General features: G+C 41.7%; 1 protein-coding gene across 4 annotated transcripts in view; it reads left to right on the top strand.

The window, feature by feature from the left end:
• The window catches only part of DOCK4 (dedicator of cytokinesis 4), a 421,713-nt gene that overhangs the window by 263,593 nt on the left and 141,660 nt on the right, over window positions 1-16,460 (top strand). For all 4 annotated transcript variants that reach the window (XM_084791186.1, XM_084791187.1, XM_084791188.1 and 1 more), the window contains exons 14-16: window positions 4,333-4,457; window positions 5,448-5,610; window positions 12,290-12,396. In XM_084791186.1, coding sequence (XP_084647312.1) covers window positions 4,333-4,457; window positions 5,448-5,610; window positions 12,290-12,396 — 395 coding nt within the window. The remainder of the gene's footprint in view (window positions 1-4,332; window positions 4,458-5,447; window positions 5,611-12,289; window positions 12,397-16,460) is intronic.

Below are 16,460 nucleotides of genomic sequence, written 5' to 3'. Positions count from 1 at the left end.
TTTTCCTTTTTAGGAATAGCGTTTTTTTTTGTTGTTGTTCTTTGAAAGTGTTTAACATTTATATAACGTATATTGATCATATCTATCCACTACCACTTTCCTCTTACTCCCTCTAGTGTTTCTACTTTGCTCCCTTCCAATCTTCATGTTCTGTTTTTATTTCTTAATTAATAAGCCCCAAAATCCAGTTCTTGTTGCCCATATGCACATGGGAGTGGGGTAATCCACTGGGGCGTGAACAGCCTACCAGGAGCCACAGCCCCAAAGGAAAAATGACCCTTCTTCTCTGAGCAGCCATCAGCAGCTGACAGCTCCTCCAACACAACAGGAGGAAGCCCCATTTATGCAGGAATTTTGACCAGTTTGGTCTGCTGTGTCTGAATATACTCTATTCTAGAAGTTCTATTAGAAGTCATAGAAACAGTATTATAACAAAGGCATCATAGGGGCCAGCAAGATGGCTTGGGGAAGCCAGGCAGGTGGCGCACACCTTTAATCCCAGTATGTGGGAGGCAGAAGCAGGCGGATCTCTGTGAGTTCAAGGCAAGTCTGGTCTGAAAGCGAGTCCAGAACAGCCAGAGCTATTACACAGAGAAACCCTGTCTTGAAAAACAAAAAAGATGGCTCAGGGAGTAAAAGTGCTTACATAAAGAAAGGCTAATGACCTGAATCCCATCCTTAGCGTCAGTTAAAGCTAGAAGGACAGAATTCATCCAAAAGATTGTTCTTTGAACGCCACACGTGCAGCATGTCATGTACCCTCACAAATAATAATAATAAAATTGAGGTTTTAAAGCATCCTGTCTAACATCTTTCTTCTCTTCTCCCCTGCCTTTACTTCGCCACTATCTTAGTAATGTAGGAACCAGAGTCTAGGACACTATGAACCCATGGAACTCTGGGGTTCATAGTGTCCTATCTAGACTCAGGTCACAGAGTAACAGTGTTAGAAAGGAAGCTAGAGCCTTGATCTTCTTATTCTGATTGTCTTAGGACCCTAAAGGGATTAGGCATATTTGAATTCAAACTTTTTTTTTTGTAGGAAAGAGATAGAAGAATCCAGATTTCATTCATTTGGCTTCAAGAATTGACTTAAGGATCAAATATCTTTTATTACCTTGCTCCTTTGTTGAAATATACCACTCCTTTCTGATCTTCTCACCAGGGCCTCTCTTACTGGCCTGTTAAAAATTATCACTCCTCTTCTGTTCCCAAAGTCTACCTCTCTTTTTTGTCTTCTTTCTTTTATCCATAACACTATACATCAGGAAATATGCTTCACATTTGGCTTATTATTAAAGATCTGACTCATGAGGACTAGGGAAATGGCTCAGTGGGTCAAAAAACTAAGAAATGGGATTCAGGCCCCCAGCACCCACATAAAAGCTAGGCTTGTTGCCATGCATCCGTAACTCCAGCATGGGGCTATAGACACAGAAGGACTTGCTGGTCAATCATCCAGAGACAGTTGGACTTCAATCTCAAAAAATAAGGTGGAGGGTAATAGAGGAAGACGCCTAACATCTGTCTGGCTGCCATGCATGTTCACACAGACGCACACATGAACTCACCACATACAACATAACATACAAAGACCCAACTCACTAAATATGGAACTTCTGCTTGTTCACTGTGTCATTTACTGGGTCTAGGATAGTGTATCTGTACATAGGAAGTACTCAAAAAGCTTTGCAAATAGTGGAAAGAGAATTGTGTGGTACTGGTAATGGGTCCCCTGGCCTTCCATCATTTGAGCCTCCCTTACAGTCATGCAAGGAACCTTTCAAACCTTTCTCATCCCTCTTGCCTTGCTGAAGTTGGAATGGCTGTGGCCTTCCAGTAGAAAAGAGCAAAAACTACTGAGTCATTTTTTACAGGATAATAAATCCTTTTGTGGATTAGAAAGACTGATCACTCCAATATGAGAAATTCTCAAGGTAAAAACCCCTGTGGCTAGACTTCCTCTCAATCAGAGTGTGGTTTATAGCTGCTGAGGTATGTTACCTACTCCATGGAGCGAGAAAATTGTTAGCTAACATCTTTAAAGTGTCTTGGTTTGAATGTTCTTATGTCATTTGCCAATTCTGTTAGAGGGAAAATTGTTGTCAAAAAATGGCCTTCCACACAGCTCACTGAACAAACGCGTTTAGCGGCCCTTACTAGCATCCCAGCTCCTGTCAAGTCTCTATTCAGACAAAAAGTTGGTTCATTTGTTGCTGACTCTGTGATATAATTTCTAAAATAAATATCATTAAGGGAGTTTTTGTGTATAAAGTGTGTGTGTGTGTGTGTGTGTGTGTGTGTGTGTGTGTGTATGTGTGTGTGTGTGCACAATTCCTCAGATTCAGTAAAAGTAAACTTAGGATTAAAAACATTCAATATGGCCTAAATTTTTCTTTGTTATTTATTATCCTCTAAACAGTGCAGTACAGCAATTTTTACATGGCATTGGGTGGAACTGACACAGACTTGAAGATGAATGTCAGCTCGACACAAATAATTATACTGGTTTATATAAGGAACTTGAACATTTGTGGATTTTGGTACCTGTGAGAGTCCCTGGGACCAACCTCTGGTGCATACAAAGGGACACTTCATTGTGATGAGATCAGCTATGAAAGAGCCAGCAAACTTGTGTAATTTTCAAGCCACTGTCTAGAAATTGGAAAGCATAGAAGCAGTTAAAATTAAAAAAAAAAACTTTGAAAGAATATAATTTGGTTGGGTGGGTGGGTGGGACAGAATCCCACTGTGTCACTTTAGCTGGTCCAGAACTTGCCATGTAGACCAGCCTGGTCTTGAGCTCACAGAGATCTATGTGCTTCTGCATCCCAAGTACTCAGATGAAATACTCTTAAATGTGTTGAAATACATTGCTTTTCTCCAGTATTGATAAAGTCATTGTTTTCTGAAGTTGGGTTTTATGAGCTGTGTGAGAATTCCAGAATTCATGACACCTCTCTGTCAACTGTTCCACTAATGTATGTTTTATGTACTCTTTTAAAAGGCAGTTAAGGTTTAATGCTTCTTAGACCTTACACAGCTCATCTGTTTTATACCTATCTATGTCCTACTCAGCAAGGGGACTATCATAAGCATCATCTTTGTGGAAGAAGGTGACTAGACATGTTCCTTGCCCCCTGGTATTGGAGAGCTGGGAGTTTTTTTGTAAAAGCTTTAACTAGGAAGCTTTATAAAACTCGTAGCTGTGGCTATGTGTGTGACTATTTTCCTTCTGATGATTTGTTTCTTTATAGGAAGTTTATTTGTTTGTTTAACTAAAAGTCAATATTACAGGGGATGAGATGGCTCAACAGTTAAGAGGACGGAATACTCTTCCAGAGAACCCAGGTTCAATTCCCAGCACCCATAGGGCAGCTCACAACTGTGTAACTCTAATATCTGACACCCTCATACAGACATACATACAAGCAAAGCACCAATGCACATGCAATAAAAATAAATTATAAAAAAGACAATTATTACTTTGATTCATCAGATGCTTAAAAGTGCTTTACGTAAGCTGAGATGCCCGTCTTACTGCCCACCACTGTCTCCAGTAATGACAAATTGCCTTCTGATTTGTCCTTTTCTTCTAAGTTTGTTAGTTGGCTTTCGTCCTTGTTTCTTGGAATAATAAGAAAGGGGTAATGTTAAAAAAAGACACCCACATTGTATAAATCAGTAAGGTAAAAAGACAGATGATTTTTGTTTCTCTTGAGAAAGTTGGAAGCTAGGCTTTTTCTCATTTGACTTACAGTTTGATGGTATGAAATAGTAAGTCGACTTTATTTGTGTGGCTGAGCTATTCTACATCTGTTCACAAGACAGTCATCTGCATTCTTCCAGCAGTGAGATCATTTTGTCCACGAATTTTGGAAAAGATCTATGTCGTAATCATACTCTTTGCAGGTCCTGCCATTTCATTCCATTTAGGCATTTCTTCTCTCTGAAGAGCTGTATGACGATAAAATAATAATGCAGGCACCTCGAGCTATCGCTGCTAGGCTGTCATTTTGTGATCACACCTCATAAATGAAATTAAGGAAATACTGGGAAATGGTGAGACTGTTACCTCTTACTCGGCCACCCCATATGTCCCCTAAATGCACAGTTGCTGTACTGCAGTATGAGGTTCACAGAGGCTAGCTTGGGTCCTTCCCCAGTACATATTGGCAGAGAGGGAAGAGACCATTTTATAAAAGTGTGAATGCCTTGAGGCCTTTTATATGTGTAATGTAACAATAACCACATATTTTTATAAAGTTTCTCTTGGTAGTGTGTTACATGTCCTAATATCTGTAACATGCTATTACTTTTACTTTTCAATAGGTGAAATGAGGAACGACTTGTACATCACCGTAGAAAGGGGAGAATTTGAGAAAGGAGGGAAGAGTGTGGCCAGAAATGTGGAAGTTACAATGTTTATTGTGGACAGTAATGGGCAGCCCTTAAAGGTATGTGGCTTCTGGATGGCCTTAAGGGATGACAATTAACACTTGCTTTGGCTTCATCTCTAATTGTGATCATCTAACTCTTGAGTTGCAGTGTTTTCCTAACCCAGTTTAACTTTCTTTTCTTTTTTAAAAATTCACTAAATCCTTCACAGAAAAGAAATTAGAAAACCGAAAGGTATTTACATTTCCCTATGTATATCACTAATTTTATTACAGCAATCATTTTAAGTACATTATTTAAATAGCATTTAATTTTTTATTACTTTCTTTGCTCTGGCAACTGGGGAAAAATAAAACAACATAACAGCAACCAAAAAAACCTATCATGTGTAGTTCTATAATTTTTATTAATTTTTTTAGCCAAAGTGGAATTTGGTACTACTTGTAGCTTGAGAAAGCAATAACAGACCCTCTTCTGGAAGAAGTGTTTTCTGTGAACACAGCTTGGTGGAGAAGTTCTTTGAAAACAGTAGTAGTTCTCAACCCTCCCAAAGCTGAGACTCTTTAATGCAGTTCCTCATATTGTGGCAACCCCCAACCATAAAATTATTTTCATTGCTACTTCATAACTCTAAATTTATTTCTGCTATGAATCATAATATGAATATTATGTGTGATTTCTGATGGTATTAGACAGTACCTTGAATGGGTCCTGCAACCCACAGGTAGAGAACCCCTGTTGTGGCACTGGAAAGTCACAGCCCCCTGGATTGCTGAAGAGGCTCCAACCTCACTCAGTGCCTGGGATGTTGGTTTCCCAGAGTTGAATTCTCAGATCACATCCCTCCCTGCCCTCCCTTGGTACAATAGGCCTTGGAGACCAGGCCTCCTCACTAGATAGAACAAGTATAGAAACAACACAGCAAAGAGAGGTAATCAGTAATGTCCTGTGAAATGCTGTTGGGGAGCAGGCCGTCAGCAGCGAATGACCTGGCTCTTGCAAGGAGTGTCTAAATGAAGCTGACTTTCACTTACCTGTTTCTTTATTAGGATTTTATCTCCTTTGGCTCTGGAGAGCCACCAGCTAGTGAGTACCACTCCTTCGTGCTTTATCATAACAACAGTCCCAGGTGGTCAGAGCTGCTGAAACTTCCCATTCCTGTGGATAAATTCAGAGGCTCGCACATTCGCTTTGAGTTCCGGCATTGTTCCAGTAAGTGTGGGGGTGGGCACAGCAGCCTGGGGGCTAGGGGTGGGTCCTGTGCTTACTTGTGGGCAGATCTACTGAGAAGCTGACAAAGGAGGGAGGAAGGCAAGCAGTGGGAGCCCTGGAAGTGAGGGGGCTGACTCCTAGAGAAGCTGCGGAAAACAGAAAAGAAAGAAAAACATCAAAAAACACAGGAAGCCCAGGGAGTCTTATTAAAACCTCCAGCTCATCACTTACAACTTAGAAAATCTGAACAGGAGGGGGAGACACAGCATTAGAAAAACTGCACTTGTTGGGTGGGCTTGGGCTATCCTGACCTCCTGGCATTACCAGGAAGCTGACTCAACTCCAACAAGCTCCCCCAGAAGCTACTAGAAGAGCATTGGCGAAGCTCAGGTCTGTATTCATCTGTGCAGGTCTGCATCACTGTGCAGTTCTGGATGATGTTGAAATGGGATAAAATAATTACCTAATTTTACAGATTTAAACTCATCTTGTCTTTGTGGACATTATTGGACAGTTATGTTTCAATTCTTTTACTACCTTTTCAAGCCGGTTTTCTGCCTCATCCGGCTCTAGACCAGGCAGTCTTCTGATACTTCCTATGCCTCTGAAATGTAGGCACTGCCGGAGGAGTGACTGGCAAGGTTCTAGAGAATCTCGCTTTGGGAGAAGAATATTGAGCAGGAGAAAGAGGAGAATGACATTATCACAACTGCAATAAGCAATTCACCCAAGCATCAGGCAGAGGGACTGTACCTGTCATCAGAGCTAGGGCATATTTTTCAAAATTGGCCAACTAGTATTTATAAATTAGGCTTATGAGGGTGTTTAACAATGCAAGGGCAGCCTGGAAGTGGTGGCGCACGCCTTTGATCCCAGCACTCAGGAGGCAGAGGCAGGCGGATCGAAGTGAGTTCCAGGCCAGCCTGATCTACAGAGCTAGTTCCAGGACAGCAAACAAACAAACCATGTCTTGAAAAACCAACAAAACAAAACAATGCAGGGAGATGAGCAGCAGGTTCTTCCTGTCCTCAATTCCCAGGGAGCCCCAGGTAAAGGACTTGAGGGAGTACACACTTATGGTGGGGCTGTCGTGTGATGCTATCTGCCAGCCTTTCTTATACTTCTTACTTGGACCTGACATTTGCTTTGACTTCCAAAATAAGAAAACAGTAGAGAGAAATAAGGAGAAAATGAAAAGGAACATTCAGAAAGCACTGTACTGCACAACTTAGGAAGCAGAGCAAAGGCTGTGCTTAAATAAAATCTGTTCAGTTTCTGCCCTCTCAGCCTTGTATTTAGAACATGGTTCAATTTTGTTTTGCTGTTGTTTTAACTCAGAAGAACTTGCCACAGGAAAAAGGAAAACAGATTTCCCATAATCTCACAGAAGGCAAATGCACAGTGAAATCATTTTATCACACAGAGCTTCCACATATTCCTGTGTATATATATTCACTAAATAATATTATTTATTCATAAAACAAATTATTTATCCATAAAAATGAACACTTACTATGTACTAACCATTTTACTGCATGTTAGAACCACATCCTAGGACCCAGAAGGTTCCTTCTTTCCCAGAGCATTCGCTGGGAGAGGGAGAGCAGACAGATGAATGATAAGTATATAATACTGTGCTCTCCCTTTATCTGCAGGCTTGTTTCCCAGGCTTTCAGTTAGTTCTGGAAAGAAGAACATTCCAGAATATACCATTCTAAAGTTTTAAATTACATAGCACTCCGAGTAGCTTGGAGAAATCTTACACAGCCACACTCTGTCCAACCTGAGTTAGAAGTCCTTTCTTTGTCCCATGTATCTGTGCTATGTACAATACCCACCTGTCAGTCACTATACCACAGTGCTTGGGTTCAGTTGACCTTTATTTCACTTACTGATGGTCCCCAAATGCAAGAATAGTGATTCTGGTGTCTCATATATGTCAAAAAGTACTAATAAATTACTTCTATGTGAAAATTAGAAATTCTGAACTTAGCAAGAAAAAAAAGTCACACATGGAAGTTGATAACATCTATTTCTCTGCTGGTAACATATTATTGTGCTAAACTATAAAGATTGCCATGGGCCCATATGCGTAGGAAAAACTGAGAGATGTATAGGATTTAATACTATCTATAATTCAGGCAGCCACTAGGCATCTCGGAACATGCTCCTCCCTGCACACTGGGGAGGACTGATAAGTAGTGGAGAGTGAACCACGAGTGCAGCCAAGAAGATGGAAAGGGCTAGAAAGTGATGGTACTGTGCTGCCGCCACTTAGCATACATAGAACAGCCAGCAACAAGACTGGCTAGGAGATACGACAGGAAGAAACTAAAAGAACTCAAGGGCTGAACCTCGATTTATCCAAGGAGAGACTATTTCAGGCAAGGAGAACAGTAAATACAGAAGGCATGAAGCTGAAGCGTGCTCTGCATTTTCAAAGAATATTAAGACACTGGAGTGGTAACAAGGGAACCAGGCCTTATAATGGCTTTTGTGTGAAGCCTGTGGATTTTGTTTGAGAAGGGGAGCTGATTTGAGGGAGGGCCTGGATGCTGTGTAGATAACAGACCACAGATAGGCCATTCAGGTATGGGAAGGCTGCTCGGGGACAGGGGCGCTTTGCAGTTCTTGTACTAAATAAGAGATTAAGGTACTCTGCAGCAAGGGGATGACAATTTGAATGGTATAGCTCATTGATGGATTAGATGTGGAAGAAGGGGAAAGTCAAGGATGACCCCCAGTATTTGATCCTGAGATTGAAATGTTCATTTAATCAAGTGGAAGGCAAGAGGGGCCAACTGTTTAGGGGTGGGTGGCAGACACCAAACTTTGTATCTTAGACATTTGACATCCACTAACTACACAGCCAAGGTGTTGGTAGGAAACAAATGAGGCTGGGGCTGAGAACCTACATGCAGGCTAGTGGTCTGCTGTGAACATTGAATAAGCAGCACTTGGGGCAGGGTTGCCCTGGTCTGTACTGTGGCACTGCTCTTCTTCTTCCAGCTTTTAAGCACTAACAGGACTCTATGGAATGCTGACTGTGGCAAAGATACCTGTTCCAGCTGGTGTGATCCAGCTGAGTCCAGCTCCAGTACAGCATCCATTATGCTCTTTTTCAAGTCAAGAGACTGGGTGACATCCCTGCGCAGTAAGTTTGACAGCAGAGGGAAGTCCAAGAACTGATCTCTAGGGCACATTCACCGCTGGGAAAAAGAAGAGCTGTCTGATGACAGTCAGAAGGACCAGCCAGAAGGCTGAAGGGCAGTCAAGGGGTCCAAGTGGCTAAAGGAAAAGCAGTTATTCCAAGAGAGAATTGGGCAGATGATATCTTAGCTGCTAGTGACACATAAGATGAAGACAGAGAAATTGCTGTTTGATTTAATACCCAAGAAGTCACTGGACCTGATGAGCACCTTGGATTTCTGGTGATGAATGAGAAGGAGGAAAAGGAAAAGGAAGCAATGAATACACACGAATCATTTGAGAACCTCTACAGTGGAGTCATGTCTGTGGAGTGAACAGCTCAGTGTTGTCAAGATGTCAGGTCTTCCTAACTGAATCTGTAGGCCCAGTGCACTCCTAGTGAAAAAAGAAAACAAAACAAAAACAAAAAGCTCAGCACTATATTTAAATGAACAAAACAAAACAAACCAGATTCTAAAGTTGATATGAACAAGCAAAAGATTCAACATAGTCAATATAAAATGGAAGATAGACAAAGTTGGAGGAATGACATTGCATGACTTTAAGACTGACTATAAAGCACGTTGGGGTTGGGGTGTATCTCACTTTGTAGAGTGCTTGCCTAGTATATACAAAGCCCCAAGTTCAATACCTGGTGCCATATATAGCAGGTGGTGGCACAAGCCTCTAATTTCAGCACTTGGAAAGTAGAGAAGGTAGGATAAGGAGTTCAAAGTCATACTGGAGTGTACAGTACGTCCTAGATAAATTACAATAATCAACACAACATGCTATTATGAAAGACTAGGCAAAATATCAATGAGACAGACTAGAGAGCCCAGATCTAGAAGGGTGCAAGTTAGACAAAAGATCTTTAACGAAGAAGCAAAATCAAATCCATAGAACTAGAGAGGCTGTTCAACAAATGGTGCTAGTACATCTGGTTAGCCTTGGGTAAGTCAAAATCTAGCCACAGACCTTATATACTTCAAAAACATAAAAAAGAAGTCAACTCAAATTGAATTATAGGTGTAATGGAAAAACATTTTATTTTATTTGCATTGGTGTTTTACTTCCGTATTTGTCTGCGAGAGGGTGTTAGATCCTGGAGTTGCAGACAGTTGTGAGCTGCCATGTGAATGCTGGGAGTTGAACCCTCCAGAACAGTCAGGACTCTTAACCACTGAACCATCTCTTCAGCCCCCACTTTTCTCTTTGTTTTTTTTTTTTTTAAATGAACATTAGAAACTACATAAAAGACAGCTGAATAAAATTCAAGCATCGAAAATTGCTTCTCTGCTGTGGGAAACACCTCGTTCTAGGTGCTTCTACTGTTACTTTACTGGCTTTTAGAAACATCAGTCTATTTCCACCTTCTCTCTAGACTTAAAACTAATCAGTCTGAAAGGAAGTCTTCTTCTTTTGAAGCACACATTTAGTGAGTTCACACATCCAGGGACGGCCTCCTGTTACAGGTCTCACGCTCCCTCTATCCAGTGGTGGGGACAGCTGTTAGGGAAGAGTGTACAGCTCAAGCCCTTGACCAATGTGTGGGATTCCCTGGACATCAGACTTCTCCACTCAGGTCTGACTGTGTCCCAGCTGAGCTGTTCTGAGCAAGTGTGATGGTCCAATACCATGATTATATGGGAAAGAACGACACTTCCGTTATCAGAGGCTCCTGGTGGAACCTCCTTTACTACTCACATATCCACATACCAGGGAGGAATGCTGCTGAACTGAACATTTTTTAGCACTTGCTCTGTTCTGGGAGAAAAGCTGCCTGATAGGAGGACTGGGATAGCTTGAAAGATCTAGAACATAAAGTTCTTCTTGTAGGTTTCCAGGACCCTGTGGGTCCTGTTATTTCCCCATTCTTCCATGCTACTCTCGCCTAAAGTCTCAATAGGATGTCCTCTCCTCTGACCCACTTTCTTGGTAAGTAAGGTTTTTCATGGGACGTATCCCTTGGACTAGTGTTTTGATATAAGTGAGTATATACCGTTTGTCTCTTTTTGCTTCTGGGTGAACTCACTCATTATGATAATTTCTAGGTCAATCCATTTGTCCACAAATTTCGGGAATTCCTCGTTTTTAATAGCTGAGTAATACTCCATAGTGTAAATGTACCATAGTTTCTTAGTCCATTCTTCTACTGAGGGACACTTAGGCTGTTTCCATGTTCTGGCTATTGTGTATAAAGCAGCTATGAACATGGTTGAGCATATGTCCCTGTTGTGTGGTAGTACATCCTCTGGGTATATTCCAAGGAGTGGGATAGCTGGGTCTTGAGGAAGCCCTATTCCCATTTTTCTGAGAAAACGCCAGATAGCTTTCCAAAGTGGTTGTACTAGTTTGCATTCCCACCAGCAGTGAAGGAGTGTATGACAGGCAGATCTGGGTCCTGGGGTCCTCCTCAAACTAAAGCACCAGCCAAGGAGAAATAGGCAGTAAACTTCGAACCCCTACCAAGACCTAGCCGACGAACACGATATTCTCCACTGTTGAGTGGAGAGTGAGATCTGATTCTCACGTGAACTCTGGTGCCCCTTTTCTGACCATGTCCCCTGGATGGGGAGGCCTGGTGGCACTCAGAAGAAGGATAGCAAGTTACCAAGAAGAGACTCAATAATCTTAGAGCATACATAGGGGGAAGAAGTCTCCCTCAATCACAGACATAGGGGAGGGGAGAAGGGGGGAAGTGGGAGGGAGGGAGGAATGGGAGGAAACAGGGGAAGGGCTAACAATCAAGATGTAATATGAATAAATTAATTAAAAAAAATAAATAAACATGTCTTATGACCTGAAAAAAAAAAAAAAAAAAAAAAAAAAAAAAGAGAAAGATCTAGAACAAGCTGCTTACCATCCTTGATCTCCGTTTCCTTTCCTATAAATAACGGCGCAAACACTCAGCATCAAAGTTGTCCTTAATTAGGTGTCTGCTCTCTGCAAAGTCTCCACCTCATCTCTGGTTTGCAGAGCACTACAGTCAGCCCACAGGAGATGGCAGCCCACAGGAGCCTTGGCAGAGGTCTAGGAAGCAGCTTTCCGGGGTGGCTGTCCTCACACACGGACCAGGGTAGAGCTTGACCGTTCTCTCTTAGAGGCCCACTGACAAAGCACTGCTCCTCACAGCCGTCCTTCTTTTCACTAAGCATTTATTTGTTGAGATCCAGATACTATTTGAAATATAAATAAATAAACGGGTGAGAATTCTACCCCTGGTGGAAGATGTGAGGAGAAAAAGGCAGTCCAGACAATTTTTTAGAACGTAATTTCAGATATCTAATCCTGTGAAAACATCTGGGCAGCGAATGTAACCTAAAGTTTAGGAGGTGTGAGTATAGTGTAGGTATCTACCACAAAAGCTGCTCTCCACTGTGTGAGGGCCTGGCATGTGCATGGCACAGGGCTACAGTTGTTGCTGCTCATGCTTTGTGTGTAAGATGAACATGTACTTCAGTAAACAAGTCATTATTCTCCTTTACAGCAAAGGAGAAAGGAGAGAAGAAGTTGTTCGGTTTCTCTTTTGTGCCCCTGATGCAAGAGGATGGGAGGACTCTTCCAGATGGCACACACGAGCTCATCGTGCATAAGGTACCAATGATCCCTATTGGTGATAGGCTGTCAAAAGCAGGACACAATTTTGTACTGCATGTCTTCTAACTTTAAAAAAGTGAGGGGAAAAAAACTGAAAAAGAACTCCCTTGAAAATAAGGTTGTAGATTAGGCATGGTATATATCTTTAATTCCAGCATGCAGAAGGCAGATGGCAGGCAGGTTTCTGAGTTCAAGGTCATCCTGGTCTACATAGTAAGGTCCTGTGTTTTTTTTTTTTAAAGGGTTATAAGCAAGGACACTGTCATTCTGTAAGCATTATTTTTAAGTTCTCTGTTTTCTATGTCACATTACATAGACACATATATATACATATATATTGTACATGTGTTTATACACACATATGTGTTTATATATATATGGGGTGTGTGTGTGTGTGTGTGTGTGTGTGTGTGTGTGTGTGTGTGTAAAATCTGTTTCTTACAGGTTAGGCACATGTAAAGACAGTGCTAAGCCACTGAGCTTCTCAACCCTGTAACATATTTTTTAAATGACTTACTATTCATCTTAATTTACAAATAAATTGATTTGCATGAATATGGGTGTTAATCTCAAAGTCCTTTCTATTGTGAGGGGATTAAATAAACCAAAGTAGTTTTATAAGTACTTCAGATATGAACACTTTATAAATCTTTATATATCCTCAGAGGAAATAAGTTAATAAGTTGTTAAGTTAGACATCACTCTTTATGTTTTTATCTGTGCTTTGTTATGACAACCTTTGCTTTTATTTTAAGTAACAATTCTAAAAAAAACTTGGAACAAAGTATCCTGATATAGACATAACATGAAAATTCAGAAAGCAGGAATTCACAGAAGTTATTTGAGAATACTCACAAAATGAAATACAGAATAAAATGTATCGATTAAACAAGCATGGAATTTTCTCCAAAATACTCCTCCTGCTGGTGAGGGTCACGAGCCCACAGCTCCTTTTAGCCTACTGGAGAAAACAAAAGATGCCTGACAGGAGCTCCCCTCACTTCCTGTGCCTTCTCCCCACCACCTGAACCCTTATCTGCACTCCCCTTGTTCTTCCTGCTTCCTGTCTTAAAGGATGAGGCAAGGTGCCTTCTCTGCAAAGCCAATTCCACCTGCTGCGTCAGGCCTTTCTTCCTGTGTCCTCTCTTCCTCCTGCTCTATGACTGCTTCCTGTTCTAGTGCTGTTCGTTCAGGATGTAAACATAGCACAGCATTTTTTCTCCATTCTTTAGGGAGGCACGGTTTTCCTCTTCCCTTCCCATCTCATGTAAAAACGGGTCTTCACTCACTGTCCCCCTCCTGAGGCTCAGCAGTTGGTTAAGATATCACCAGTCACATCTGCTTCCACCATGTCTGCTGCTCACTCAGGGGCTACAGACCCTAGGGGTAAAAAGTCCTCTTTTCTGAGCAATCACTGTACCATGAGCTCTACCCCTAGCTTCCCCTTTTACATTTGGAAAGAGTCTTTGCTAAACTGCCTTAGGTTGGCCTCAAAACACATTCTTCTTGCCACAGCGTCTCAAGAAGGAGATATTACAGTCACGTTCAACTCTGCCTAGCTACTGAGATCTTCTTCTTCTTCTTCTTTAAGACGCCTGGGTTCCATGGTCCAGCCACACTACGATGTATCTACTTGTCTTTTTAGCAGTTGTTTTAGAGTCACAAAAGAGTGGGAATATATCCATATACTGTTCACCCAAGTCTCCTTACATTATAACCAGTTACATAAACAATAACACATTAACAGTAAATCTAGCGAGGCAATACAGTACTGTTAACAGAAAGGTTTTTGTGAGTTTCACAATAAATTCTCCACCAATGTTCGGCTGTTCCTGGCTCTACCCAGAGCCCACATGGTATTAAGATGTCTGCCAGTTGTTCCTGCATATGCCTCCCCACCACTGCCTCTTGATCTCATCTGCATTGCTTCTTCCATCCCTTGCCTGATTTGTAACCTTCTTGTTGCTTTACAGTTGCACCTAAATTCCCCCTTCCCAATAAAGCGTTCCTTCCTGTCCCAGCACAGCTGGTATCCGGTGGTCTTTATCACAGCGTTGACACCAGTATTGACTGTGCATACAGTGGCCTGTTATGTGAGGCCTTCAAAAAAGGGCCAGTGCTGCTTTCCTGGTTGTATTTTTAATACTGAATTGAAATATGGGAAAATATTAGAAATGTAATAGGTGTATAGTAATGATATTAGCAGTGACTGATCCTGTTGAAAAAGTCTCCACAAGAAGATATTTTGTCATTAAAAATTATTTAAATATGGTTTTCATTAGCTGGTATTACAGAATTTCAAGTTGACTCTCTTTCCACAGTTTCAGTTCATTTCTCTACAACCCTAAGCTCTAGACCCTTAATCTGATTAACATACTGGGAATTCACTGGCAAAATTTTCTCTGAATAAATTATACGTGTGGATCTCCCCGCCACAGGTCTTAGGTATTTACAGATACTGCCATTCTGGAAGACTTTCAGGACTGACTACTGTGGTTTGTAGGCACAAGATATAGGTTATGGTCAGCAGGTAGCCCAGGACATAAGGCCCTGTTTACCACAGCTATACCAACTGGTTTGCACTGTAAGCAGGAAGTATAGTCTCAAAGATAGAGGCCACCTGTGCTACTTCAGATGCTTAAGAGTGCCAAGGACCCCCTCTCTCTCATAAGATCAGACTTCAGACCCAAATGTGGTCAAAAACTAATTCTTGTCTCTATCCTAATAATAAATTAACATGTTTGAAGATGATTTGTGTGGCTCGCAGGCTATTACTATGCCAGCAGCATGCTTTTGTTCCCCCAGTCTAGTAGCAGACTCCGGAAGCTTTGTTTCCCTAAAAGAACAGCTAGGTAAAGTCTTCGCTAACAGATCTACCCCCGGCTGTCCTTCAGAACATGGGTTGTATATCGGCTGCGTCAGTGTGTCCCACAACAGCACACGTTCGCCAATGAGGCTCGCGTCTCATCCTTGCATCCACACCGTCTTGCTCCACTCCTACTTGGAGTTAGAAGATGAAGACATGACTTCTGCCAAAGCCCAGTATAGGTTGCAATAATCCACACTTTTAGGGTGCAACTAAACTTCACTGTAAGGAAAAGCCAGCCCCCTGACTGTACTGCTCTACTCAGATTTGCAGACATAGGAACCCGCCCCCCACCATCTGACTCTGATGCATTTCCAGTTCAGTAACCAGCTCTACTGACCTCACGTTATAGACTGACCTACTCTTAGCCTTTTCTAAAGTGGTGGCTGGTGCTTCCTGTTTGCTTTCTTCTGTTCACACTCTGGTTAGACAATCGTCTCTCAGTATAGGCTCTTCTCCTACCTGACTGAGCAATGTCTGTACATTTCATGCATTACAGAAGAGAGCTAACTGTTATCCTCACTCCCTAATGAGTGAACTCTGAGCTCTGCACCTCCTAGTAGGAGCGTGTATAGCCTTTTGGGCTAAAAGGGTCATCTGTCACCTGCCCCTATCCTAAAACCTACCTTCTAGAACATTTTTTTCTATGTATCTCTATAATCAAATTCTGTTTCTCTCCTAGAGTCCTTGCCATCAAATAAACATCTTTTGTTTTGTTACAGGCCCATGTGCCCTCTCCCTCTGCTCTTGTCTGTTTGGCCCGCCTAACCGCCAGCTCCCACAATCTCCTTTGTACCACAGGTTTTGAAACTTACACTAGCAATTTCACTGTAAGACTCAAAGTCTTACTCCTCGCGAGATCATTTTAGTTACACACTCCTCTTGGAGCCCGCTGCCATTGTGTCTGCCACACATTAAGCTTTTGGAAACAGTGATGTTTTTTCTTTCTAACCAGACAGTCCATATTTGTCAAAAAAGCAATCCGAAATTTACGTTGTTTTCACTGACAAGTGGAGAAAGGCAGTGTTGTGTAGTTGTTATGAGTACAAGCTTTGTTCCCATCCTGGTGCTGGCCCTAAGTATTACGGTAGCATTAGGCAAATCATATAAGTGCCTTAGTCACAATATTCTACATCATGCGATTGTTATGAGAGAAATGTATATGTGAAGTATGTAGCAGTGCCTGATACTTGTA

This window comes from Acomys minous (assembly GCF_964271855.1).
Source record: "Acomys minous genome assembly, chromosome: 8".
Classification (NCBI taxonomy): domain Eukaryota; kingdom Metazoa; phylum Chordata; class Mammalia; order Rodentia; family Muridae; genus Acomys; species Acomys minous.
The sequence above is the reverse complement of the archived record's forward strand: the minus strand, read 5'-3'. Positions and strand labels throughout refer to the sequence as shown.